General features: G+C 51.4%; 6 protein-coding genes and 2 non-coding genes across 8 annotated transcripts; 6 read left to right on the top strand and 2 right to left on the bottom strand.

Annotated features, from left to right (window-relative positions):
• The first annotated feature begins 590 nt into the window (after positions 1-590).
• Positions 591-689, top strand: B0T23DRAFT_t109. The gene has a single exon. It is a non-coding gene; the product is annotated as a tRNA-Ser (tRNA).
• A 10-nt stretch (positions 690-699) lies between these two features.
• On the top strand, positions 700-1046 carry B0T23DRAFT_373945 (uncharacterized protein). Its single transcript, XM_062836823.1, has one exon. The coding sequence runs from the start codon at positions 728-730 to the stop codon at positions 953-955; it is 228 nt and encodes a 75-aa protein (XP_062695545.1). The 5' UTR covers positions 700-727; the 3' UTR covers positions 956-1046.
• Positions 1047-11637: 10591 nt separating this feature from the next.
• B0T23DRAFT_79795 (uncharacterized protein) lies at positions 11638-12413 on the bottom strand. Its single transcript, XM_062841811.1, has one exon. It carries the CDS (start codon positions 12246-12248, stop codon positions 11757-11759), a length of 492 nt encoding a protein of 163 aa, XP_062695544.1. The 5' UTR covers positions 12249-12413; the 3' UTR covers positions 11638-11756.
• Positions 12414-17048: 4635 nt separating this feature from the next.
• B0T23DRAFT_373932 (Tom37 C-terminal domain-containing protein) lies at positions 17049-19282 on the top strand. Its single transcript, XM_062836822.1, has 2 exons — positions 17049-17696; positions 17877-19282. The coding sequence occupies exons 1-2, from the start codon at positions 17549-17551 to the stop codon at positions 19043-19045; spliced, it is 1317 nt and encodes a 438-aa protein (XP_062695543.1). The 5' UTR covers positions 17049-17548; the 3' UTR covers positions 19046-19282.
• A 587-nt stretch (positions 19283-19869) lies between these two features.
• B0T23DRAFT_79730 (GPI transamidase subunit PIG-U) lies at positions 19870-21561 on the bottom strand. Its single transcript, XM_062841810.1, has 2 exons — positions 21167-21561; positions 19870-21083 (listed from the first exon to the last, which is right to left on the bottom strand). The coding sequence occupies exons 1-2, from the start codon at positions 21318-21320 to the stop codon at positions 19954-19956; spliced, it is 1284 nt and encodes a 427-aa protein (XP_062695542.1). The 5' UTR covers positions 21321-21561; the 3' UTR covers positions 19870-19953.
• Positions 21562-21644: 83 nt separating this feature from the next.
• B0T23DRAFT_373929 (Pescadillo N-terminus-domain-containing protein) lies at positions 21645-23942 on the top strand. Its single transcript, XM_062836821.1, has one exon. The coding sequence runs from the start codon at positions 21835-21837 to the stop codon at positions 23824-23826; it is 1992 nt and encodes a 663-aa protein (XP_062695541.1). The 5' UTR covers positions 21645-21834; the 3' UTR covers positions 23827-23942.
• A 102-nt stretch (positions 23943-24044) lies between these two features.
• B0T23DRAFT_410708 (RNA polymerase I-specific transcription initiation factor-domain-containing protein) lies at positions 24045-26722 on the top strand (the record flags this gene model as incomplete). The annotated part of the gene is made up of 3 exons (XM_062839413.1): positions 24045-24578; positions 24628-26535; positions 26717-26722. Exons 1-3 carry the CDS (start codon positions 24315-24317, stop codon positions 26720-26722), a joined length of 2178 nt encoding a protein of 725 aa, XP_062695540.1. The 5' UTR covers positions 24045-24314.
• A 463-nt stretch (positions 26723-27185) lies between these two features.
• Positions 27186-27286, top strand: B0T23DRAFT_t110. The gene has a single exon. It is a non-coding gene; the product is annotated as a tRNA-Leu (tRNA).
• The last annotated feature ends 254 nt before the right edge of the window (positions 27287-27540 follow it).

Here is a 27540-nt window from a genome sequence, read left to right as displayed (position 1 = left end):
TACGCTAGAGTGACCAGGCAGAGGATAAATTTAAGAAACTCTAACGAAAAAAGGGATGATATGTAATGTCGTTGGCTTGGGTTTAGTGATAGGATCATTCACACATACACTTGCAACGCATAAAAATGACAGGTCACTTTTTGGTGCCAGCATAGAATTGAATGCTCTCTGCCTGGACGAAGTAGTACGAACTGGAATTTGGTGACACGCCCAGATGAATGACTTGCATCCACAGCAGATAAAGTACAAATCAAGAATCAACTATATATAACATATAAAAAGAGAATGAAAAATAAAAGGAAAACGAAAAGGGAAAGTAGTATATGATGCATTCAAGCGTAATGGTTCTGTAGATGCATATGCTTGATGGTAGAGAGAATGTATTATGGCAGTTGTATGTCGTGGAGGAAGAGACAGATCAGCTGTTCCATATAAGTAAGTCATCCAATACAAAATGTTAACCAAATCCAAGGCGCGATGACCGAGTGGCCTAAGGTGTTTGACTCGAACTACCTATTCGAAACCTATCAAATCTCTTCGGCCGTTCCATATAAACAAGTTATCCAATACAAAATGTTAACCAAATCCAAGGCGCGATGACCGAGTGGCCTAAGGTGTTTGACTCGAACTACCCATTCGAAACCTATCAAATCTCTTCGGAGGCGCAGGTTCAAATCCTGCTCGCGTCGCTTGAACCTCTTTTTTTTTTTTTTTTGCAGATTTTTAGATGCTTTTTGGTGTTTTTTTCCACATCATCCAAACAAAGCGTTTCCAGACTTTTTACTACCTTTTAGTTTCCACTTCTACATTAGATAATGCTGTTTCTTATATTCTTTTTGTTTCGGTTCATAGGTTTCTTTTTTTTTTCTTTGTTATTTCTAACTGTCTTGTCTTGTGTAGTATAATAGCAAGATGTGGAACTATGTGTGGTATGATGATTGCTGTGCAACGGTGATGGAATTTCTCGAGTGGGTTGTCAGTTGGGTGAGCATGAAGTTTTCATTGTAGAATATCGCACGATGTAGTAAAGTCGCTCGTTCGCCTCGCCTACAAATCTCCTTAGCGTCATCACCAAGCTACTATATACGCAGTTGTCAGGGTCGCTGGAAAATCGAAAGCAACACAAAGCTAGACGACGTCTGTGCAGTAATCGTGCACTTGACTCTATCGCTGGCATCCGAGACATGGTGCAAGTACGACGCTGTAGCTGAAGGCTACGGTGACATGACATTTAGAATGCTAGCTGGCGATATGGCCTCATGGTCTGGGCGTGATATCAGGGCACTGCACTTGTGCCAAGAAGATGGCCGGATTAAACCGACCAAGATCATACATATGGCGCCATCTCAACAAGCACAACACAACACAACTGCCAAACAGACAGAGGGGCGAACGGTAGAGGGAGAATCCTCCAAGGGCGAAGGAGGACGAACTGGTTGTGATGCAGGTTCGTTTATCACCTAGTTCCGGTGTACACAGGTACTGTGTACCAAAACCGGTCATATGTGCATCATCGCCTGATATCTGATATCCGTTTTCCGTTTGCGCAAGCGGTTGCAGAAGAGGCGGCCACCCTCACCGCAACCATCACGAACGTCATGTAAAACAGGCTAAAATGGGGCAAAAGCCAAGACAAGATTGTATTATGTGCAGTGTGTAGCAGTCAGTGGCTGGTGTATGTATGCCTCAATTGAATGGGAGAGACATTGCCTACGTCCCGATGGAGGAATGATCGTTAACTTGTTTAGTAGATGGCGTGTCGTACCCTGTTATTCCCCATCAGGTAGATTTAATGTGAGTGTTTGTTGCACAGGCGAGATCTGGTACGCGGCGGATGTTACCAAACAAACCTTGGACACACCAACCCTTTTGGATTGCCGAAACAACCGACCGACACCCGGCTTGATGACAAAAACAAATAAAGTCATCTACATTACTCCAGGTTGCCAAGAACAGGACAGGGCTAGGAGTAGGAACAAGCAGGGTCCAACATTACATACCCTCATAATGTCGGGTGTTGGTTGGGAAAGAAACTGTTTTCTCTTCCATCTCTGTGAGATTGTGGTACAGTAGCACCGTTGACGGGTACCTGGGCAGCGAGAACGTCGGAGCTACCAGCGCAATGGAACCCACCGTATGTCCGTAGTGTCGCAGCATCGAACACTTGAATCATGAGAACACAGCCCTTGGCAACATTGACACAGGCACGAAATTTAGCAAAGTGGGAAGAGAGGGTTCATAGTCTGGCACTAGCGGCAATTCCCCAACGTTGGTCCCTCTTTTCATTTTTTTTTTTTTTTTTTTTTTTTTTTTTTTTTTTTTTTTTTTCACTTAGCCTCATTGTCGTCGTCCTCGGGACTCGGTTCACTGCCCTCTCTAGAGGCATGGGTTGAGTTTAGTCAGATAATGGTACGTAAGTTTGTTGAGATGAAGCGTGAAATTTTCGCTCCAGAAACGAAGTCGGAACCAACCGAATCGCGGTAACATTGAATACGTGGAAACGTCCACCCACACTTTTCCAAAGTTTCAATGATCGACACTCATCGCCGTCAGCGGTAGCGTCCTGTAGCGCCGTAAGCTTGACCGAAGTAGGTAGTCTCGCCGTAGTGGTGTCCACATGGAGCCATGGTAAGACACCCCCAGATATCAGCAAATTTTAATTTAGTGTATGCGGGGCGAAGGGACGGCAAGCCAGGCAGACGTCCAAACAAAATTTGGTGACAACGTTGGACATGGTGGTCGTTATTGTTGGAGAAAGTACACCAAGACAAACCACATCATAACGATGAACCCCGGAGATGATGACGGGAATATCTTGGCTCCAACATCTGACTCGGCTCTTGGCTGCGGCTCATGAGATAATGTGAGGAAACCGACCATGGCACCTCAACCACAAGATGTTTCGAGGCGGTAGCAGAACAAACAGCTTATTGAATGGCCTTCATCTCCATCATGAGAACATGTATCGACACAGCAGCACTTAGTGCTGGCGCTGATCATTAAAAACCACACTTGCCATGATGATGTTGCGCATCAATTTTGATCCCCTCCCCCAACGTGAAAGACGAGATCGGAGAAGAGGGACACCGACAAAGTTCGGACCAAGCTACACCAACCACAGATCGTTAGCGGCTCGTAGTCTTGTCCAGTCCAGCCAGGGGTGTTCATTTAGGTCCACGTTGTTCGCTCGGTGCGGACGAGCAGCTCTTCCCACGTGGCAAGACAGGGGTCTAGATCGCTCTTCTGTCAGGTACGGCATATGGCGCAAAATAGTGCATACACTACCCCTGAGCAGCTGTAAGTTTGCTGGAACGGGATGCCAACCACCCAGTGTCGCCAACTCCGAGAGGAAATTGTCCGTTTCGCCGTGGTGAACAGTGTCAACTCCAGAGAAGACACCTCCCAGGCTGTTCACTGAACATGATAAGCCCTGCCGTATCATGTTGATGCGTTTCAAACCGAACGAAACACTTCGTTTCAGGATCAGTGTCCCTCGAGTTGGTGTTAGTGTAAAATACTGTAATGATCTTACGAGCGACTAGTCTCGCTTCCATCAGTCTTTTCCATTTTCAACCAGCCTTTTCCTCTCTCGTCGCCCGTTTCCCCAATCTCCGATGGAAAATCAGATGGAGGTTCGCGAGTTCGTCTGACTTTGGACCGGCGGATACAGACCGTGGGGCGCATCAATCGTGAAATTCTCGCTTGGCGTTGCTTTGGTTGAGAGATACAGGCGAGAAATTGGATATCTCGGCCGCCCTAGCTGATCAGGCTAGCTGGAAAACCCCGAGAATGGCCTGGAGATGGTGAGCTTTGGAAAATGGAGTGAGACCATGATCTTCCTCGGCTCGTTAACCTCCTTGCTCTGTCCTTTGATTGGTGATAATCCGAGCCCTCATCCCTGACGGCCCAGCTATGAAGCTATGTATCAAAGGGTCGATGTGTTTGGCGTGCCTAGTGCCGTACCTGGTCGCTTCGCTCGAAACACTCCGTAGCAGCTGACCGGGCTGGGCGAACGTCGCGCACCAAAAAGCACTCCGCATGACACCAGGGTGAGCAGAAGAAACCTTTGAGGCCGCGATTACCCAATCAGAAGAAGCAGTACCTATCATCAATACGTACGATTGAGATGAACATTCAATTGTTCCTGACTTGGAGAGATTCAGGGTCGGCGTCTAACCCAAAGCGAGCACGCCTCCACGTGGCCCCAGGTGCGCGCCCATATCGGTAATCCGCTGCTAACCGACACCTTACCATAAGAAGACAACTCTATCACGTCATTGAAGCACATATCGTGCGGGATCTCGTGATGAACTGGAGGGTGGCCTTGGGCCTTCGGGCTGAGTCGTTCCCCTGGAGGTTCTTAGTGCGCGGATACTTACGTGCCGACAACAAATAACCCATCCTAGGCCACAGCGTGATAGTGGTGAACCCCAGCCTTGAGGGTAATGCGGCTCTGGTAACACAAGACGGCGCAGATCAGGCATCCGGTAGCCATAAGGGAGACGAGACAGATGGAGGGGAAGGGCAGAGGGATGGGTAGGACAAAGGTACAGATGCTACCTCTACCCAGATAATTTCAAGGGAGCAGTGCCATATCTTACCGCTACTACGCTACTGATCTGAACTAAAGTCGTGATGCTGTGCCCGTTAGTCTTGCACAGAGACGACGGCACAGATTGAAAGTTTTGTTACCACGGGTCACATACCATTGGTGCGTGCCTGCTGGCTGTATACATAGTGCGGATCCTGGAGCTGCGCAGCTGGCGCCCTCGTTTTTTTTTTCGGTGGATATGCTTAGCCAAGCCCACGGGCAAGCGCGCCTTGCTGGAAACAGGGCACATTCTGATAGCTTCCCTTCATCACAGCCTTTGCTATTCCGAAAGAGCCGTAGGACTGTCGTGGTTGTGTCAACCCCCCCGCCCGATATCCCACGGTTGAGGCCGGTGTGCCGGTGGTTCCGTGGGCCAGTGTTACCACTGCGGTGGTAAGAAGGCGGTGGAGGACTGCTTACGCCGTGCGACTCTCGCCGGCCAAATGATGTGATGGGAATCTTTCTCCATGCGCATGTGGCTGCTGTCTTCGAGTGCGGCAGTCATTTATTATGTCCGAGACGTGTCACATTCCTTCGTCGCAACAACCCGACCAGAGTGAGTGCCTTGTTATCGGTCAGCATATAGCCCCGTTGCCTGATACTCTCCGCTATCGCATCATGTCTAAGCCGCCTCGCGCCTCGCTGTTGGACGCAGCGTGTTCATCCCTAGCCTATGGCGATCACGATGGAATTGTCGGAGGTCTGTCCCTGCTGCCATGTGAAAATTTGTTTAGATGCATGACAGTTTCCATGGTTCAGGGCCTCGGAGCGGGCCACCGACGACATTGCGCCGGCGGTGTGGTGGTCAAGGTGAACGGGAAAAAAAAATGAGTATCGGTGAACCTGGCAGAGTGAAGATAGCTTGATCAAACGCTCCAAGAGATGGGATCCCGGCGACACGTTGCCGTTTCTTTTGCTCCGCAGCTTCCAGAAGGTTGGAAAATTTTTGACAGCCAATCCCCAGAGCCCCAACCCAGCCGAGGTGAAAAGTAGTTGGTTCCGGTGCTCTGTAATCGGTGCCTGTATCTGGCCGTATACGACCGAGACAGGGAAGGAGGTTGTGAAAAGCTGGGCGAGTTGAGTCAGATGACTACACTGTTATATATTCTTGCCGGGATAAACATGTAAGCCACATGAAAACCAACTCTCACAACATCATGGACAGGGGTACGACAACTCTTGAGATGGCGGCCGAAGTACTGTACAAATGATACTTTGCAAAACTGAATGGTAACCTGTCTGTCTTTTGACGAACCATGATTATTGCCAGCCATCTGGTTTCTTCCACGAAATTCTTGGCAACATCACCGAGCGAGGGGTAAGCTGGCAGTGCTAGATATCGGGTGCCGACGATACGAAGCGGAGGTCGATTTGCTGTGCTGACCCCGCACTAGAGATGATAATCTGGCATGTGAAGAAGCGGTTGGGACCTTTGGGTGTTCATGCGTCATGGTTTAAACACGATTGACGGGAAGCGCAGCGGCGAGATGTCGTGATGCTGTGATGTTGTTGATGTTTTTGTTGTTGTTGTTGTTGTTGTTGTTGTTGTTGTTGTTGTCCATTGCCCGTTTTGGAGCAATGCAATACCCTGAGCGGCAAATCCGTACACTACACTACTGTTAACCCTACACATAACGATCAAGTCCGTTACCGAGGTCTTGATTGTAATGCCCAGGTTATCGTTACTGTAAGGTAGGCTAGCTTGGGGTTCTAGACCAATTATAAGACTAGAAACAGCCAGAAGGACCCACTCCGGGTTATCACGAGCTGTAACGGTCTGTTACTGGACGTCCTAGGACTGACCAAACCCCCTAGGTATAACGATTTTGGTGCGGCTCGCCTTCAAAATCTGATCGAAATCGTAATGCGAAGGTTGATCGTTATTCCCATACTAATCTGCACCGTTACCCTGATCTTGAGCGTTATAGCCAGAATATCGTTATACAGCTGATCGTTATGTGCAGGGTTAACAGTACTAGAACTACCTACGCTAGAGGGCTGGAGAACCCAACGACTTGTGGGGCTTGAAGCTTTGTGCGGAGGACAGGATCCACAAAAGAGGTCCCAGCCTGCCGGGTCAGCCGTCGCAGGACGACAACGACAACGAGCAACGGCATTAGAAACCTTTGTCAGCAGCAATTACCACCACCCAATGATGCTTGTCATCATTCGCAATCCCACATGCAGAGACCCTGGACACAAGATCCCCAACAATGCTGACTCTCACGCTCGCCGTGATCGATAAAACTCAGCCCGGGTAGGGCTCCAGGGATAGCGAAGATACGAGGGTGACGCCCCGTGCTTTTGGTAATTTACCCCCTCTTCTCCCTTGCACAATATTCTATTCTTGGTCACCATCAGGGTTCAGGTTCGGTATAGACAGTTCACCTTCATCTGAGGAACCGCATTTCGAAGTACTACATACTCCGCGAAGCAGGCCGCAAAGGGAAGTATTGCCCGCAAAGGGCGCAACCCACTGGAGAGGGAAAGGGTCGGAAAGGGACTCAGAGTCAGCGGTCAGCGAATCCACCTCGAGACACGGCTGGAGAGGGCTGGGTACGGTACTCAATCTGTGTCCGGATAGGACTGAGAGGGTCGAGCTACATTTCCTGGCCCTCGCATGTGTTTCGCTCCCCTTCGTTTCCGTTCTATTTCTGCCGTACACTTACACATCGCTTACCCTTTTGACCCATGCCACGCCAGGAATCCGTTGTTGCGAGCCTTGCGACGGTATCCCGTTCAGCACCTCCGGCGGCTTTGCCTGGCTTCAATGCGCTTCCTCCTGCACTCCCGAGCGTGCTGTGTGTATGTGATCATGGTACCGACAGGCGCGGTCACGGTCAAGAGGTTTTGATAGGCGCCAGTGACTCGAGTTCCCTCTCCAGCCGTCCGCGTAGAGCATAGTATACTACAGTATGATCATGATGGCCCAAGTTGTTTGTCAATGCTATGGCCAAATAAGCGCTCGCTAAAGTCGGTTACGCCATAAAGCCTAAATATTAATGCTGATTAGGTACGAATGGTCTGAAACAGGCCCACATTGAACACACTCGATAGGACATGCAAGTTCGATCAGCCAGCGCACGCCCTTTGGGGGCAGAGTCTCACCTAAAGCACAGTGAGCCTTATGCAGGTTATTCGTGTTGACCATGTCTTGATATTTCGACTTGAGACGGAGAAGTTGCCAAAATGGCGGGTTAGCGCTTAGATGAGTAAACTAGTGTACACGTACCTTGATAGGATCTTCCTTATCCCTGCCTGCCTGCCTGCCTTACATCTTCTGACTTCCCCGGCTTTCTTTACACCACTGATCGCGACATATCGTTGCAGTTGAAGCCCTGTAGTAGGTCATTATGGGTGATTTGCAAAAGATAGACTTGATAGTGGGGTTTCCCAGCCACCAGATGGCATAATCGAAGAGGCTGTTCAGCCCGAGCTGACCCAATTCGACCAGCTCTTTCTTATCAACCTACCAGACTTCGGCTGACACAGGCTCACCCCCCAAGGTGGTGGGATGTCTCCTTTGGGCGCAAACACTGTATAAGTTGTGATGCGGGGAAGTGGCCTTCGCCAACCAAAGTGCGTGGCGTTCTCCAAGGATGCCAATCCAGTCGAAGGTCGCACCGTCAGCCCGTCCTGGCCCAGTTCCTGACGAGACGGTTACTGACAAGAGGAATCTTCTGAGGCATTCCCGTCATGCAATCGTCTGTCGAATGGGGCTACTTGCGATGGCTCTCTCTTGCTCTTGGGAACGAGCCAAGGAAGGCGATGCTCCCGTTCCGCTCCTCCATCCCATTCCAATTCCGTCCAACACTCCGCGCACGCAGCGAAAAACGACTAGCTGAGGACTGCAGTGCATTTCATTTCCGGGCCGCTCTGTCGGCTTCGCCGCCGGGCAAACGAACAACACAAGGACGGACCTTTTTTTTTTTTTTTTTTTTTTTTTTTTTTTTTTTTTTTTTTTGGGCGGCGCGGTCTGGATCTCAGACGTCCACTCTAGTGCGTAAAGACTATCAGCCTCAACATCGTGGGGCTCCGATCCGGCGTCGGTCTCACCCCTAAAAGCAATTCCCAAGTGCGGAGGGGGAGGAAGCTGTCTCAAGGTTACGGTTTAATGACGTCAATGAGAAGGCAATGTGATCGAATCTCCTACACTGATGTACACACTTGCATCGCGCTGACCATGGCATGTCCTCGTCCCTCCCAGCTCATCGCCGACACAACTTCCAGTCTCGGTAGTTTTGTGAGCTATCAACTAGCCTACAGGGACAATGTACCGCGTAGGCATTCAAGTCAGCCACTTGCAACGGTGGCGTGTGGTTGGTTGTAACACAGGCATTGCGAGCACTATGTAAACGAGGTGACAACAAGGCAACCGCCATCATTGTTGATATTATAATGGCGTGAAGACAGCATAAGGTAATTTACGAGTGTTTGAAAAGGCAACCAAAAGGGGGCCAGCTGACGATCGGATATGCAGAACTTACTGCTAGCAGAAGCGGTGCATGCTTTTGAAAGACACTCGGAGGGTGTACGTTTTCGAGAAAACACCGTGACATGCAGCATTACAGATACGCTTGAACCTCTTTGAAAACCTAGACCCCAAGGTACTCTTTGTAATCGCTATTCGCTAGAACCGATGATTTCTACCGCCCACTGTGAGAATCCGAGAACGAAGGCCCCGAGATTATACGGTATTACGTGTTGATCGGTGCTGTCTCAAGTCGAGCACACGGCTCCTGCAGCTCATTGAAACATTTCTTACATGTCTTAAGTTGGACACTGACCGACGGTCAGCCGGGAACCGGCTTTGGCTCGTTCGACCGCAGGACAGTTGTGCGATCACAGTCGCGTCCGAAGGGTAAACCACATCCCGTTTTTGAGCATGAGTTCGGCCGTTCATTTGACAGATTCGCCGCTTTCTCGTGCCCGAGACTGAGACGTTGGTGGTCGGGCGGGCCGAAGATGGACGGTGGACAGTGCCCGGAGTTGTGGTATGTACCTAATTGTCCCAGGAGGGTGCTGGAGTCTCAAGAATTTTTAGGGCCTGTTTTGGCGGGTTTCGTGGAAATGAGAAAGTGGCAAAAAATTCCTCAGCATTCTGAGCATAAGGTACTAAGGGGAAAAAAACCAACGGCATCGGCGACAGCGGCAGGGCAAATCAACCTGTTCCTGGTTCCTGGGGAGACCCCGAAAACAGAAACAACGCTGGTCTGGCGTGCCTGGGACTGCTGGGGGCAGGCTAGCAGTAAAAACTGAAGCCAAGTGGAATTTTCCCCTATGCAGCTTTGCACGGATTTTGTGCCAAATTGCTCTACCTCTACACAGTACACTACTGAGTCTAATGAAGCACCTGAGATTGCCAGTGGATACGCTCGAAAAAAAAGGCAAGCAAAACTTGCATACTCCAAGTGGAAGATACGATAGGAATCGCCAACGCCAACGCCAACGCCAAAAACTTTCAGCTGCAATGTGCGCACCAATGTACGCTGCTCTTTTTGAACGTCCTTGAGTGTCAAAATGCCTGACCTGAATGCGGGTAATGCGCAAATGAATGGTGGCAGATCATCGATCACTTCCCGTTTTCTCACAGAAATGTAGAAGCAGGATGAAATCACGTCCCATCCAGTACAGCTGAGTAAACATGATGTCGATGACTGTTGTCAGTGGACGCAAGATTGTTTCAGAAGTTATCCCGCCTGCCGAGTGTGGATGTGAATGAGGTCTTGGCTAGGCCCGCTCTCAATGGCCGGCCGACCACGACGGCAACCGCATCTTCATTCTCCAGCGCAATATGTAGCCGGCGGGTTGGCCTTGGCGGGCGAGCACTGGCAGAGTTCGGACGGACAGCGCGGGTCGCCGGAGGCCCGGTCGCATGGCCACCTATGTTTTGCCATATGGCACCGGCACGCGAAGGAATCCCAATACATCTTGTGACAGACAAGCAAACCCCAGGTGCGATCAGGACAACAATCACGACGTCTGATTGCAAAGGAGTTGCCGTCGTCATGGATGCCATGGGAAAGCAGGCCGACCGCTATTTCCAGAACACCAAGGACGTTCTTCTCTTGCAAACCGATTCCAGGACTTTGCCTGTTCTCCCATTATTCCCAAAATCCCACTCATTAGCCCATTATTACAGCGCGGGCCCCCGTACGATCCCGTACCGATCGTATTTTTGGAGTCCTGCGGGACCAGCGACAACGACAGCCAAAAATGGGTGAACATGGAAATGAAAGGCTGTTTGGCCTGCTCCAGTCATCAGGTACTTGCGGCAGGTACTATACAAAGGGCACTTTTTCTCTTTCCCCAATCGCCTTTCTTGCAAGACAGGGGGGGGAAAGCGGTGTCATGCAGCAGGGCACCCCGGTCGGTCTGCTGTGTTTCATTTTTCTCGCAGCGCGAACTCACTCAAAGGTCATTCATTACCAGGATCGCTCTGGTAGCCTTCCAGGCACAATTCAGGAACCTTTCACTGCTTTGAGACGTTCAATTACGCCAAGCCATGGCTGCGTCACCGCAAGTTAGCGTCCTTCATGTCCTGGTACAAGGCTCGACACCCCTTGAGTGCGATGCGCAACTTTATTTTTGTAACGCGCGCAGCAATTCATCGCGCCAGCAGCGCTACATCGCTTGTACCTGAACCCCCGTTCAATGTACTGCTCCACGGTCTCAGCTGCCAGGTCCCGCCCGTTCCTGATACCTATGACGGTACGTACCAGGCATACAACCATGCGTACCATGCGTACCATGCGTACCATGCTTACCATGCGTACCATTGTCGCCGGGCATTTTCCATTCACGCTGGGCTTTTCTCGTTCGAGGGCTGCGATCCACAGACCCTGGCAACAACTAACTGCCTGGCCGCAGCCCTGTCTGTGAATTCACAGAGCCTGCCACCCTGCCCATCTCCACGTTATCCGTAAAGGGCAATGTTGAGGTCGTTACTCGGCACATTTCCTACATATAAGCCTGAGCCCTCCCACCTTCCTCTCACCACCTTTGGATAGCCATCATCAGATTAAACAACACCAATCAGCTCACCATCAGGACACTCAAGACACTTCAAACAGTCTTCGGATTACACAAGCTTCTACCAACGACAGCTTATATCTACCACCGCCGCCAACCTCCAAAGAACTCAACTCGGCACTTGACTACATAGTCATCCACACGAATATCTACAACAACAACAACAACAACAACAACAACTATCACAACACCAAAACAAACCATCAAAATGCCTGCCGCCGCTCAGCGCCCTTCCCAGCTTCCTCCCTGCCCCGGCCCCCCTCCCAGCCGCCCTCTTCCCCCTCTTCCCCCTCTTCCCAAGAGGGGTTAAGCAGCTCGCTTCAACATGGATGGAAAGCAACTCGATGACATCTTGGCATCTCTCATGTCTCCTTGTTCTCATCATTGTCTGTCTATGCTCTATCCTCTTTTCACAAGGGTTGCGGCCGGGCCGAGCTTTCTCAAGATTGGTTTCACTGGCCGCGGAGCACAAGGCTGCAGAGTGCCCACTGCAGAGCCCCAGTAGCTTTTTTAATACTGAGTGGCTCCCCTTTGGCGCATCAATCATCACGAGCTGCACGCCATAGTGCGTTAGCATGCCCGCCTGCATATCAACGCAGCAGCCTCTCACCGTCGGTCTCGACATGCCATCACTAATATCAACCACTCCAACGGTTGGTCGATGACCGTACGCTTTTCCCCGGTCGTTCTTGAATCAACCCAAGCGACATTCCTGCCGCATCACGATGCCTACCACCACTCATCAGGTCTTTTGGAACACAATTCACCAGCTGGGCTCGAGGGAACTTCAACCACAACCTCCGCGAGCTTGAGCTCCGGATCCGTCTGGCGCGAATTTTGCATTTCGACACTGTACCACCACATAATACCGACCTTTTAATCAATGACTACTCTCGCTAATTCTTCCGATTTGGAATGACGATTCAACGAGCATTGCGAAAACCACCGACTTTTTCTAATTTTTTGTTTTTGTTTTTGTTTTTGTATTTGGGAACTGTATCACTATCACTATGGGAGCATGGGCATCGGCGTCAGACATCACCATGGTCGCTGGTACGGGCATTGGCTGGGAGGTAATGGGGGGCATGGAAGGAATCGGAAGGGGGTTTCTGGGCGGGTTTGGGAACTCATTGGGAAGGTGTTTTTCTGTAGTCGGTCTTCCGACATTCACATGTACTATCGCAACTTGATACCACGAGCACCTTGAGTGCCTCACTCTCTGAACGGATCGGTTTTTAACCACCCGAATACCACAATCATTCAGTGATCTACCATTATGCGATTCTCCTTGGCTCCTCATCATGTGAATTCCAATGCATCTGGATGCGGGAAACAGGAATTTATTTGACATGTCATTATACTCCTGGGCTCACAATCCTGAGATCAGAATAGTCTTTCGTGAAACACGCATTGAATTGTCCACCCTCCCATCGATCGCATATCCAAACCGAGCTCGCTCTCTTCTAATTTTTGGAACTGGATGACCTGCATGCGTTGTTCATTCCTCCTCATCCCTTTCTGTTCTCTCACTGAAACTGAAGCCCGTCTGCCGTCAGGGAGTGGGGAGACCCAGGTCACACTCAGTTTCTGCATACAATGCAAAATAAAGCCAAGGGTCATCTCCACACTCATGTGCTACATTACGGTACTGGTCTCGGACGAGGGTCGAGACCCGGTCTCAGCTCGAATTACATCATTGCAATGGAGTCCAAGTAAAATATCTGCTGGCCCGGGTGACTTTGGAGAAGGGTAGGATGGAGAAGCATGGGGAGAACAGCAACCATCAACTTATCGGAAAGAATTTTTCTTTGGAAATTTTTTCAACACCAGCCTCGGAATTTCGCGATCAAAGAGATAAGGGCACGCGCGACAACGTAGCTACTAGGGTAAAGCGCGCAAAAGCAAGGATTTGCTGAATGCTGATGGGGCTTTTTTTTTTTTTTTTTTTTTTTTTTTTTTTTTTTTTTTTTTTTTTTTTTTTGCTGTAGCTGGAGCTCGTGAGGTGGTAATGGGCAGATGCAACAAGATAGGATATGTCGGCGAGTACGGAGACCGACTGAAGGACAGACTCAGATATGGTCGCCGATGAAAGGATGAGATCTGAGACTTGCATCCTTCAGAGATGGATATCGCCAGATTTTCGGTGTTTGTTACACCTCCGAGAAACAGAGCCAATTGTCTATTTTCTTCACACTAGCTCATGTTCAATGAAACACTACTACAGTCTTACGAGGTCATCAACACACCACAAGTTTTGTCAGTTGGATTCATTCTTACGTTCCTATGCACTCTACGTTACTTCACTTGTCGTCGACCATTGCTTTGACTTTTACAGATCACGACTCTCCGATGAAACCGCCGGACGATGCCGGCTCATTGTCGACTCTCGACCCATCCGCTCGAAAATTCTGCCCTCTCTTGCTCTCTCCCCCCCCCCCCCCCCCCCCTTTTACCCTACCTCTCCTGTAACTTCCCCAGAGAGGTGGAGGAGGAAGCGAGCGAGGCTTTGAGGTTTAAACATGAAGAAACGTCAGTATTCGGCTACGAATACCACCTCGCGATGGCACGTAAACTTTGCCAAGGCGACATGTTCGGAGGACGGTGTTGCGGCTTATTAATGCAGCAAGCCTGAAGCAGCTGTCCAAACCGACGCTGTTGTTGTATCGTGCGTAAGAGAGAGCGGCAGGCTGCCATGACTTTACCATTTGTTTTCCCCATCAAGAGGCCATCATAATACCCCCCCGCCCCCATGTCCCTTTTAGCGCAGCCGCGTTGCCGAAGGATCCCATCTCAATTCAAGAAAGAGGAGACTCCGTCTTCTTGGCGTCCAACTTGGTGATGGCACCGCGCAACAATGGTCTTGGCCTCAGCTCACCAAGGAAGAGTCGTGTAAAATGAAGGGGAGTAGTATGTATGGAGAAAGTCGACAAACAATAACGGTAATAATGGGAGCAGAGGACAAAAGTCTCAGAGACCGCGCTTAAGTGCGTGATATTTGCCTAGGGGTTGTCACGATCTTCTCCATACTGTCAAGACCCATCGCTGTCTCTTTACGTGGTTGGTATTGCTGCGTATTGTACAGCTATACGACAATCGTTTTCTTGATGAAACGCGATCTCTATGCACCTCATTCACGTTTGGCTTGGAGGAGCAGACATGATGATCTCTTGATCGAAGATCCATTAGCAGATGGCATAGACAATTCTCCCCTATCAAACTGTGCCGATGCATTCATCTTCAGCGTCGTTCTCTTTCCAAGATCTTCTCTGTCCATCCATACTACCTTCCCCTCCTCTCTGCCCCCCTGTCCCTGAAGTTTCCCTTCCTTCCTTGCTCTGTTTGGCTTTTGATATCGATCGCGTGGACAGGAAACGAGCCTGGTACAGTAATGTGCCCTGTTAATGCTAAGCCCCCTTAATGCAAAAAGCCCCCCTTTTGCTAAAGATTTCGGCTGCCCGCATTCCCTCTGGTGGTGAAGACTGCTAACTGCTAATTGCAATACTGACGGGGGGGATTTGCATTAACAGGGATCTGATTTAGGTGGGCAGGACGAATAGCGGCGGTGCGAGAGGGTCGAAGTGACCCACCTTTAGGGTAGTCGACCCGTAATCTAGTAGCCCCACAGCATATATTGGTCTGTGCACTAGTACCATCCTTTGCAAAAGCCCCCCTTTTGCAAAGAAATCTGGCTGCCGGCATTAGTTGCATTAACAGGGCACATTACTGTAACCGCGCATCGCGCGCCTTTGGCCTCTTCGGTGACTTGGCCAGTGAGATCTTGGTCATACGGGTATAGGATGTGCACGATATAGAGAGATATCAAGACAGAGTTGTATTCGTGACAACATTTTCTCCTTTCTTACGACCTTAGCACATGGGTTTTATAGTTTTGCCATCTTGATTGCTATGATGCCATAGCCACTTTATGACAAAAGCCAAGTGATGATATGATGGTTTCTTTGTTTTTTTTTTTCCTTCTTTCTTTTTTTCAGCCGCGGTAAACGATGAGGTTGAACTTTGATTCATTCCCCACAATTTGCAACGCCCAATGTTACCTGTCCAATGAAGGGATCCGATCCTTCCCGTTGCTGCTACGCGTACCTGACATGAGGACCGTATGTGGCAGCATATGGCTACTATGCGCAGCGCAAGAAAGGGGAGCATCGATCTACACTGTATAGATGGCCTACTAGCATATGTAGGGTCAAGGAGGAAATTAACCAGAGGCGAAAACACCAAAAACACAAGATCCTCACTGGCCACAAGGTCTCTTTCCAACGACCGAAGGGAAATCTAGCTGACAGGAGTTGTTTCGAATCTTGGCGTGATGTGCACGCATCGTAATATTCACATTTCATTTCTCTCCGACCTACACAACAGGTTTGATTTGAGCGAATTGCCATGGATATTTCGGGATCTCGCTTGCCGTTGTATGATCGCGCCAGACTCCAGAGGAGTACCAGGAGACGTGCTAAACTCGAAGCAACCGCGGATGGTAACCTGGGTACCTCTTCAGTGCTCTCCAGGCATGCATGTGGGAAAGTAGATCCACAACCATCATGACGCGCTCCAGCAAAAATTCAAAACCACCTTTCCAAACCCGATACGCCGATGCATCTTTGCAAGTTGCACCGTCGGAGATGCATGCCGAACAAAGACGGGCACGACATTGGAAAGATAACGACAATGACAAGGAACGACGGGAAAAGCACAAGAGAAAGTGGAGGCCGAAGACGGTCGGTGTGTCTCAGACGTCGGAAACAATGAAGCCGCTGATACTGATGGGGATTGCTGTATCATTGATCCTGTTTTTCCTTCTCGGCATATCTCACGTTTGAAAAAGACCCCATCTTCAACGAAACAGAGTCCTACATATCTATGTACGCAGTAGATGGGAAGGGCAAGATGGAGCAGGGATGTTGTTGACTTGTTGTCATGCTTTCAAGAGTGGAATTCCATCGGAGAATTTGCGACCTATGCGAACGGTATCCGCATATTCATGCACCAAGGGAAGAACCCTTATTGTTTTGTTTTTGTTTTTCCTTGTGTGCTTGTGTTGAATTGACAAATCAGAAGGACGAGAGCGCATTTCTATCAAAACAGCACACGTGCGCACCACACGTTGTTGAACACAAGAGAAAATTGCAAGGCGGTCTGTGACTGGCTGACTACGTTCTGCGCTTCTAGATTTCTCGGGCATACCCGCTACCCGCCCCTGTCTCTTTTGTGACAAGTTCATTGAGAATTTCAAAGTTGTGCAGTGTGCAGTGGGAATGCAACAGCCGAGGCAAGCCTAAAATAGGGCGTCGATCATCATCAGGTCGTTCCTTGGTGCCGCAGGCAATTCTGATGAGATGTTAGTGTACGCAGTAGGGACCTTGCAAGGGCCAAGGCCCGTGCTTTTGCTCGCTTCTTTCCCCTTGAAAGTAGAAGTGGAAAAGGGGAGTTCTATCACATCCTATCTACACGTGAGTTCGCGATTGTGCGGGGTGGGAATTTGCGGATGGGGACAACGAGAGCTCACGTCAGAGGGCGACAAGGAGGGCCTCGTTGTCACGTCCTGCTCTTAAACTTGCGACTGTTTCAGCCGGAATCGCACCATCATATCGGATTTTGACCAATAGACGACTGGGAAGATTTCAAGCCTTTTCTTTTGCTCAACATCAGAATCCATTGATTAAATCGCTATCAGGTATCCGCATTGCCCTGCTGGGGTTAGGTTGGTACCTAACGTCTCTGTCGTAATCTCATCAATCTCGGCAGAGCTTCGATCCCCCCTCCCCATCTTCCAGTAAGCCCACCGGTATTTGACATACCCCACGATACGTGCCACAAGGTCCAACAACAACCGCCCATCCATCAACATAACCACCCCATCCTTATAGGGCTATTCCCAATCCCTACCTGACCCTCCGAAGCAAATAAATGACGCTAGAGCTCCATGTCTGGGGTCCGGCTTTCGGCCTCCCCTCTATCGACGCCGAATGCCTTGCGACCGTTACGTACTTTGCGCAAACCCTGAGTGCCGCCGACTACCTGCTCGTACAGAGCAGCCCCTCTGCCGTTCCATCCCGTAAGCTCACCATATCCAGTGTCACTCAACCAGTCGCCATCTCAGACACACCCCAGCCCCGATTCCCTCCAACGAGCAAGTGCCCGCTCCATCCTCCCTCCGGCGCAATTTCATTCTCGTACGGTTTGCCCATGTCAATTCTTTCAAGCTAACGGCCAAATCCCATCCATCTTGATACAGATCACCTCCCGGCACTCTACAACCCCTCCACGGCAACATGGATCTCCGGCTTCGACCCTATCGTCAACTATCTCTCCACCCTTCAACCACCCTCTTACCACCACCCTGACGTCACCACCCTCCCCTCACGCGTCTACGCCGATTCTCAAGCTTACAAGGCCCTCCTGACCTCCTCGGCCGCCCCGCTCCTCGCCCTGTCCCTCTATGTCTCCTCGGCCAACTACTCTGAAACCACCCGACCCGCCTACAGCGCCATTCTCCCGTTCCCCTTACCGTGGACAGAGCCGCTCGCCGTGCGGGCCGCCATGGCCGCGCGCGCGGCGCACCTGGGTATGAGCAGCCTGGACACGGACGCGGAGATGGAGCGGCTGGAGAAGGAGGAGCGGGAGCGCGAGGCTGCGGGTTGGGTGCAGATCCCGAGGGCGCTGAGGAAGGCGGTCGGCGGGCAGAATAGCGGTGTCAAGGGCCAGTTGAGTCCAGAGATGAAGAGGAGGATCAAGTTGGAGGGGCTGGCGGCGGAGGTGTTTGATGTGCTTGGGGAAGTTGATTTCCTGGAAGAAGAGAACGGGGAGGAGGAGGAGGAGGATAAAGAGGGTCGTGGAAGGATCAAGGTGACGCTGGAGACCAAGTGTCTTGCGTTTGCTTACCTGGCGCTCATGCTGCTTCCTGACGTGCCGAGACCTTGGTTGAAGGAGGTGTTGCAGAGAAAGTATGCCGGATTATGCGAGTTTGTGCTGGAGTACAGGAGAAAGACGTTCCCTGAGAGCGGCAAGGTGCTTCCGTGGGCGGATAGGGAGAGTGATCCCGCTGTCAGTGCCTGCGACTCGGCGTTCAGTATCGTTGGGCGGTTTGTGAGGGCCGTAGTTGACGATATCCCAATGCTTGGACGGGAATGGAGCAGGTGGTGGGCGTTGAGGCAAAGAAGGGTAGCTGAAGAGAACTCTACCGAGACACAGCTCGTTATAAGGAGAAGCGTTGGTGAGAGTGAACGCAGTCTCTTGCTGGCTGGTGCCGGGTTGACTCTGCTGGCTATCAACGTTGTCGGCCTTGGTATTTACTGGTACCGATACCGAGGGTTGCTGGGCGCGCCGTTGCAGACGTGGCATAGGCCACTGGTAGGCTTGGGTAGCTTTGGAGCGGCAGGAGCCATGTTCGCTGGTCTTGCATGAAGACGTTGAGGGTGGAGAACCTTGGGGGAGTGTATGATATGTGCCTATGATGGAAACTTGGAATGATACGAGAACGGATGAGGATACCCGATGGGAAAGCGATACAGGGTGAAGTTGGTTACAGCAAAGAAGATCCCATACGATGCATTGTAAAGCTCATGCGCAACTGATGCCATTTAGCAGATAATCAATTGTAATTGAGAGATGTAAATGAAAGAGAATAGAGAGATCATTGACAGACGACCACAGTTCAACGACACCTTATAAAGAAGAATAAAGAAGAAGCAAAAAATAAACGGAGGGGGGGAGGTGGTCATTGAAACGTACCGAGTTGAGAGCGGCAACCTCCACCAAACGGTCCTCACGCCAACCCTGAATTCACCCCAAGAGTCTTACTGGGCCTTCTTCCATCGTGCGAGTCTTTCTCTGGATTCTCTCATTCGCCGCTGACAACCACAGATTATCTGTCTGGATATGTTCCATTCTATCAGCGGCCTTCACTTTTGGTCCCAGCTCAACATGGCTTTACTCTACACTTAGCATGTGGACTTGCCTTTCGGTTCCCTATGGGTTTAATGAGCGCGAGTGGAGGAATGAGTTTGAAGGCTGCGTGCATGCACCAACAGCCCTCACACTTTTGCGCGCTGGGAGTAAAGCATGAAGGGGTAATCTTGAAAGGGCATGCGCGACGCGGGCAGGTGGGAAGGGGACGTATTTGCACCGTTGGAAGACGTGACGAATCGATGAGTATGTGCGCAAAGTGCTGAGATGTTGTGGACTGAGACAAAGTGCGGAATCGGTGACATGATGATCATGAGTCTTTCGTTCGTTCATACTTGATGAGAATGATGTAAATAAACGTATGAACCTGCTATATTACATTTGCCCTTGTGTTTGTTGCAGCCCTCTCATATCTGCCGGATCTCCTTGCCGGCCATTTCGGGTCGCTCAACCTCCCACTCATCCCTCAGGACAGCAAAGGCGAGATCGCAGACCAACAAGCTCAGTCCAAGACCCCAAACAAGCGTGATAGCATAGAAGAAGTTTGCGTTTCCGCTACCAGCATAGATCCACAGATGGTAGAACGCAGGACCGAGAAAGGTCGTGTAAATAATAATGGCGGCAATGACAAACGAATACCGCAGCAACGGGAAGACATGTCTATACAGCGGCACCATGCCCAAGAACAACGACGCATCCGCGATGCTAGGGTATGGCTTGAAGATGCTGAAGATACCCAGCAGCAGAGTGATCACCACAAGCGGCTGCTGGCGAAGGCGCACGCTCAACCCGCCAACATATGACGATAAATGCAGCCAAAAGACGGCCAAGAAGAATGAACGGAACGAGTCGAACATCTCGACAAAGAAGTACCACCACAGGCCGATATTGGGGGCCAGGTCAGACAGTGTAAGTTGCACACCATAGGTGGAACTAAGGAACTCCCATGAGCCGGTCAGGAAGAACGACATTTGGAAAAGCACTGCCAGAGCACCGAGTACATCCATAACCATAGTCGCAGTAAACTTGATCCACGCATTGGGCGCTCCGGTAGCGGGTAGCTTCTGCCTGTCATAGCAAAGAAGAATGAGAGGCGGGAGGAGGAGTAGCGGATACATGGAGAGGTATGATGCGAAGGCCAGGGCGACCATGGCGTGAAAGGGTCTGCCGGAGATGGCATTGGCGATGGCGTGGAGAATGGCACACGTCGTGAAGACGGTGGTCGAGCGCCCAATGCATGTCGCGATGGTGAAGGGGTTGAACAGGAAGAGCGCGGCAATGATGGCACCACTCCAGCGCTTGTCACGGCGCGGGGAGGTGAAGCGCGCAGACGAGCCGGCCTCGCCAGACTCTGCGATCCTTAAAAGAGCATGGGCGCTCAGAATATCGATAGCGATGTAGAGAAGGTACGTGAAGATGGGAAACGCCGAGAAGCTCGGGAGCAAGTTGAAGATGGGCAGCAAGAGAGGCGCCTGGTGGTAGACGCCGCCATCGTAAGGAGAGACGTTATGGTTATACAGGAAGAGGCCTTCTTGGACTAGATTTGGGTAGTTAGCAAACCTGTGTTCCTCGAAGACGATGCGACGAATGCCGAAGAGAAAAACAAAAGCTACAACATACGGCGCTTGAAGCTTGTTACTGGCGTTGAGATCTCGACACGGCCAGTCAGGAGGTCTGGAAGACCGGGGAACAGAGTAAAGAGGGCAAGTCGCAGGACGGCAGCACCGGCGTATAAGCCAGCCGTCCTCCTTAACGTTACCTTGCCGCCATTCATTGTTCAATTCGCCATACGACGAGGTGGGAGCTGTGATGTCGAACTTGTCCCGGGGTCAAGTTACTTCTAGCGACATGCCCGTCCAGTTGCGCTACGTTAAGTTGTCCTGTCAATCGCTGTCCCCGCCAAAGGCAGACTGACAGCTGGCCTCCACAGCTGGCGGGTCCCTGTAGGACAAGGGGTTCTGGATTCCAGACGGGAGCGGGAATCTGGGCCAGACGGGTCCAGTAGTAGCCTCATCTGCCTATCTGGCTGATGCCTCCTCTTCCCTTAGGTTTCCATCCACTACGTTATCTTATCTTTGATCAGCTCAGGCGGTGAGAAGTGGCATAAAAAGTTTAGGACCGCGATGGTCAGAAAAAAAGTTGATTGCAAGTGCACAGAGCGCCCCCACCTACAATTGGCTTCGATAACGATCGAGTCTGCAGACTGAAGAGATCCATCCTTGGTCCTCTTCTCCTTCTCTCACTCTCCCACTTACACCCAACAACCACAACCACCACCACACCCCAAAATGCCAAAAATCAAGAAGAAGGGCCAGGCCGGCGCGGCCAAGAACTACATCACCCGCACACAGGCTGTGAAAAAGCTGCAGCTTAGCCTTCCCGACTTCCGCAAGCTTTGCATCTGGAAGGGTATCTACCCGCGCGAGCCCCGTAACAAGAAGAAGGTTTCCAAGTCGGCCACTGCCTCGACCACCTTCTACTACACCAAGGACATTCAGTACCTCCTCCACGAGCCCCTTCTTCAAAAGTTCCGTGACCAGAAGGTGCTCGAGAAGAAGATCTCCCGTGCTCTTGGCAGAGGTGATGTTTCGGATGCCGCCCGCTTCGAGCGCCATGCTGCCCGCCCCGAGGCCACTGGCAAGCCCAGGTACACTCTCAACCACGTCATCCGTGAGCGCTACCCGACTTTCAACGACGCGCTCCGCGATCTCGATGACTGCTTGTCCATGCTCTTCCTCTTCGCCAACCTCCCTTCCACGAGCGCGGTTCCCGCCAAGATGATCGCCCGCTGCGAGCGCCTCTGCCTCGAATTCCAACACTACCTTATTGTTTCCCACAGCCTGCGCAAGTCGTTCCTGTCGATCAAGGGTATCTACTACCAGGCCAACATCCAGGGCGAGGACATTCTCTGGCTCGTTCCCTACAAGTTCAACCAGAGGATCGTCGGCGATGTCGATTTCCGCATCATGGGCACTTTCGTCGAGTTCTACATGACTCTTCTCGGATTCGTCAACTACCGACTTTACAGCTCCATCGGCCTCAAGTATCCTCCCAAGTTCGACCAGCTCAAGGACGAGAACGGTGCTGAGCTCGGCGCTTTCTCTCTCGAGGGTGTCAACATGGCCACCCAGGGCGAGACCAAGGCCGTCACAAACGGAGAGGAACAACAGCAGGGTCCTGACCCCAAGGTTCAGGCTGAGGTTGACAAGATTATCAAGCAACTGAAGGAGGACGAGTCCAAGAGCGACGAGACTACCGAGGAAGATGCCGAGGCCGACGATGAGGAGAAGCCCACAGACTCCATCGACAAGTTCGAGCCAGTTGCCCCTGGTGGTGATGTTCTTCCTCAGCCGGCGTACAGCAGCAGTGACCCTTCGCAGCTGTTCGCCAACTTCACATTCTATCTCTCCCGTGAGACCCCCCGCCAGCCTCTCGAGTTCATTCTTCGTGCCTTTGGCTGCAAGAGGATAGGCTGGGATTCCGTCCTCGGCGAGGGTGCTTTCACAAATGACGAGTCGGATCCCTCCATCACCCATCACATCATTGACAGGCCAGTCGTACAAGCCGCTACCAACGAGGATGGCGATGGCGAGGACAACCAGACGGCCCAGAAGGTCGGACCCAACCAGAGATACCCCGGCAGGATATATGTCCAGCCCCAATGGGTATGGGATTGCGTCAACGACGAGGAACTCAAGAGCCCTGAGCTCTATGCTCCTGGCGCCGCTCTCCCTCCCCATCTTAGCCCCTTCGTCAAGGCCGCCCCTGGCCAGTACGATCCTACTCTGCCCCTTGAGGCTCAGCAAACCGAGGCCGAGGCTATTGAAGCCGACCTCGAGGATGCTGAGAAGGGTAATGCTGAGGATGGCTCCGATGTCGAGAACGACATGGATGTTGATGAGGCCGAGGACGATGAGGAAGAGGAGGAGGGTGACGAGGAGGAGGTCGAGGAGGCCGAGGAGGAGGATGCTGAGGAAGACGAGGAGGAGTCCAAGACCCTCCAGCGTCAGCTTGAGCTAGAAGCCGAGCTCCAAGGCAAGAAGGTGCAGAATAAAAAGGTAGACTCCAAGACCAAGGCCAAGCTAGAACAGCGCAAGGCCCTTGAAAAGAAGGCACGCGAGGAGGCGGAGGACCTGGAGCGCGCCAAGGGAATGCTGAGCAAGAAGAAGCGCAAGCTGTTTGAGCAGATGCAGTATACCAACAACAAGAAGAGCGCTCAGGACGAGAAGCTCCGCGCCAAGAGGAGAAAGCTGGAGAAGGAAAAGGCGCAGAAGGCGTAAGGTTAAAACACTGGCAAGGCGTAATTTTTTAGCACTTGATGTTTTGAAATGGGATACCAGAGGCTCATTTTTTTTTTCTTTTTCCTTTCTGTGTAATCGACAAGTTTTGAATCCTACTCGTCGTCCTACGAACTGATGCAAATGTGAACATAATCGTGACATAAAAACGAGCGTCCACGAGGCTTTGGTCCGAGGGTTAGGGGTCGCTACGAACCAAACCGTAACGCCCAAAAGAAGTTGGAACGAACCGAAAATAGGACCAACGAAAGGTGAGAGCACAAAGTAAAAAAAATTGAGTGAGGAGTCAGAGGTTCATCAGTATCTCCATCCTTGTTGCTATGGTACTACTCCTGGGATGCTTTCGTACGTCAGTGCGGTTCTTCGACCTTCAATCTCTTGTCACTCCCGTCCTTAGTGATTGATCACCAGAATTTGCACCCAACAACCCTGCCAACGCGAGAAGAGCACCCACTAAACTGGGCAATACAATGTCTTCACACTTAAATCAAGAGGATTCCGGCGACGAGGATTGGGATAAGGACACTGAAGAGATCAATTCCATCGCATCAGATGAACTGCACGAAACCCGCCCCAATCGGTGGAACGGGCCCCCCTCCACATGGCTCACATTCACCGCGCAGGAAAGAAAGGCCTACCAAGCGTTAGAGGGCTTGCGCAGGCGAGACTTGTCAGCACATCTCTACAACGCGCACGCATTGCGAACCCGAGCCAAAAGGCAGGAGACCAAAGAGGTGAGTCTACCGAGGCGGTTTAGAAAAGCAAAAACTAACAATTGCTCAGGCGACCAACGATCAAGCTGAAGACGAAGACGGTTCACGGCGCAGAGAGAAGGAATGGGCTCCGAGCCACCGATGGACGGCTTGGCCACTGAGGACTGGTGAGGTGGTTGATGATGAGCTCCTCCCACGGACCGCAGACGAGCACGAGGCTTTCACGCTGCGTCCGCCCGTCCGGACCTACCCAAGCAAGAATCTAGAGGAAGAAATTTCGGCAACAATTTTACGATGTGCCAAGGAAAAGTTCCGAAGCAGAGGCTTCCCCGAAGAAGACGACGAGGATGATTACTCCGCCATACACGCGGTGGGCGAAGGGAACGATGGCGTTGTGGACTCGATAGAAAAGCGCGATAACGACCATCACCACCATGCCGAATCCAGTCAGTTGCTATCCAGCCCGCCACGGCGCAACGACGAGTCGGCCCGGTATAGCGTACCACTCTCGAGCCCGGTCAAACGTGAGCCGGTTTCCCAAGACGAGAGCAGTAAACAAGGCGGCTCTGCTTCGCATACCCTCAGCTCTTCACGTCGACGTCATCGAGCTCCTACGCCTACCTACATTCCTGGCCCGTCAGTCGATGACGACAGGTCCTACAAACTTCTCCGTCCCGCATCGCGGCGCATCCTCTCCAAGCTGGACGAAACCTTGACAATCCTACACAACGCCCGCGCCGCCGGTCTTCGCGACCTGTCCGAATCTTCTGCTAGTGACACTGAGGATAACGACAACGACGCCGAGACGGAAGGGCCTGATCGACAGCAGCAGCAGCAGCGCACACTAAGGGGAAGACCCCGTGCGCGCTCCCCATCACCTTCCGCAGAAGCGACAGCGTCCGAGGCTAAATCGAATCCGCCGCGACGAACCAGCAAGCGAGGGCGTAAAAGAAAGCTACGCATTCCCCTCGAGGGCGAGACCGAGCAGGAAATGCTTGCACGCGTCGCCCGCGAGACGCACAAGCGGACACCCTCTTTCTTTCGCTCTCGGGCTTCCTCTTTCCACACTACCGACGACGCCGACGCCGACGAAACAGCTTCTGAAGCCGAAGCCCGCGGGCCACCAAGGTCATACCAACTACCCTCCTCCAAGAAGAAGAAGACAACGGAACGTCCCAATAGGCACAGGGCCAGAAGCAGAAGCAGAAGCAGAAGCCGAAGCGTAACCAGCACCGCCGCCTTGACCGCCGCCCAAGAAAAAGACCGCATGGGCCGCGTCGCACGCTGGGGTCTCCGCGACTGGCGCGACGTCCTCGGGGCAGCTGCCCTGGCCGGGTTTTCGCAGAGCGTGATTGCTCGCGCGACGCAGAGATGCGCTACGCTTTTCGGGGAAGACATGGCGATGCATACCCTTTGTTCTTCTTCCTCTAGGCGTGTCAAGACGATGATTTACCACCCCGGTGACCCGCTCCCCGACTCTTCTGAAGAGGAGGTGGACGCCACTGATATTGCGTTGGAGCAGAGACGGACGGTTAGTCGACAGCCCAGTCTTGTGAGGACGTTTTCACCTGATGTCGATGATGCGCAAGAAGACGAGGAAGTCATGAAGGCTGTTGAAGCTGCTTCTGAAGCTGGAACAGAAACAGAAAGGGCACGCGGTAGAAGCGAAAGCCCGGCCCGTAGCAGGAGCAGAGCTAGAAGGGCGGGTACACCCGCACTCGGTGGCGGGCTTAGGGTGAGGAGACGGTCGGTCACGCCGGCGGCCGGAGGGGATGTGTATTTCTGCCCGTACCCTGAGTGTGCGAGAGCTGTGGAAGGGTTTGGGAGAAGAGCGAACATGCATCGACATTTGAAGCTTGTTCATGGGCGGAGTCCACCTGCTTCTCCCGCAGGCTCTGTAGTGGGAAGGGATGATCAAGATAGTATGGATGAGATGGAGGGTGGTATACATTTGGACGGGTTTTTGCAGCCGATTAAGGTACGGAAGGGGTGGAGAGGAGGGGATCTAATACAGAGGGAGAGGGAAGGAGGGAGGGGGAAAATTAGGCCGGAGTATGGGTCGGATGTGGACATGAAGCTTGGGGATGATGAGACTAGAGGACATGAGATCGACCTTTGAAACAGATTAGTCTTGATATCCATCTTATGAAGATTTCGAGAAATAGCAAAATCTGAACTGGGAAAACTGCTGTTATGGAAAATTGATGCGGATGCTCTTTACCATACAAAAGTCTCACTTACCACTGCCATCTCTCTTAGTCTTCAGGCAACCCTCCCAGGGTACGATCTTTCCTAATTTTATTTCCTCCATAAACTTTCATTTTTTGAATGTAACTCTTGTATTTCTTCTTACCCAATGCGACTGAGTGAAGCGGGTGTCTCCAACTTGAGCTTCCTTTGGATCCTAATAGCGCGAATCTTCAAGACATCTCAAAACATCCAAAAGGTACAACATCCTTTCTCCTCAGTCAACTGCAACCAGTTCCAGATCTTGATACGCGTCCCATCCCGGCCTCCAACTATGCCAACTCCCTGCAACCCAACAATCTTTTCCCTCATCTCCTCCTTTCCTGTAACCAGAATTTGGAGGTCGTTTACAAGATACTGAATCTTTTGTATTTATAATCAGGCTAGATGGCCGAGCGGTCTAAGGCGCCACGTTAAGGTAAACCCTTAATTCGAGAAATCCGTGGTCCGAAAGGGCGTGAGTTCAAATCTCACTCTAGTCAGTAACATATCCACCTTCGCTCAGGTGGGCACTCCTTTTTTTCGATACTTTCTTCCCCTAACCTTTTGAACTATGAATCCGTTGTTGAGGATCTCTGCTTTGCCCTTCTAACTCCTTTTTGAGTGTGAGGTTCTGAAGAGTTGTCATGCCTATATCTGTAGCTTCAAGATCCTGATAATGGGATATCGATACCATTATCATGACGCAAAGATATTGGACAAAGTAGGTTGAACGCACAACAACCTGTATTGCAAG

Source organism: Neurospora hispaniola (assembly GCF_033458365.1).
Source record: "Neurospora hispaniola strain FGSC 10403 chromosome Unknown B0T23scaffold_2, whole genome shotgun sequence".
Lineage (NCBI taxonomy): Eukaryota > Fungi > Ascomycota > Sordariomycetes > Sordariales > Sordariaceae > Neurospora > Neurospora hispaniola.
The sequence above is the reverse complement of the archived record's forward strand: the minus strand, read 5'-3'. Positions and strand labels throughout refer to the sequence as shown.

Bases quoted from the DNA above. Each gene is read 5' to 3' on its own strand.
- B0T23DRAFT_373945 (XM_062836823.1), top strand. From the start codon at position 728: ATGCTTTTTGGTGTTTTTTTCCACATCATCCAAACAAAGCGTTTCCAG.
- B0T23DRAFT_79795 (XM_062841811.1), bottom strand. From the start codon at position 12,248: ATGTCGAGACCGACGGTGAGAGGCTGCTGCGTTGATATGCAGGCGGGC.
- B0T23DRAFT_373932 (XM_062836822.1), top strand. From the start codon at position 17,549: ATGACGCTAGAGCTCCATGTCTGGGGTCCGGCTTTCGGCCTCCCCTCT. The intron at 17,697-17,876 runs GTAAGCTCACCA...ATCTTGATACAG, and splicing joins CCCCTCTGCCGTTCCATCCC to ATCACCTCCCGGCACTCTAC.
- B0T23DRAFT_79730 (XM_062841810.1), bottom strand. From the start codon at position 21,320: ATGAATGGCGGCAAGGTAACGTTAAGGAGGACGGCTGGCTTATACGCC. The intron at 21,084-21,166 runs GTATGTTGTAGC...ACCCAAATCTAG, and splicing joins AGTAACAAGCTTCAAGCGCC to TCCAAGAAGGCCTCTTCCTG.
- B0T23DRAFT_373929 (XM_062836821.1), top strand. From the start codon at position 21,835: ATGCCAAAAATCAAGAAGAAGGGCCAGGCCGGCGCGGCCAAGAACTAC.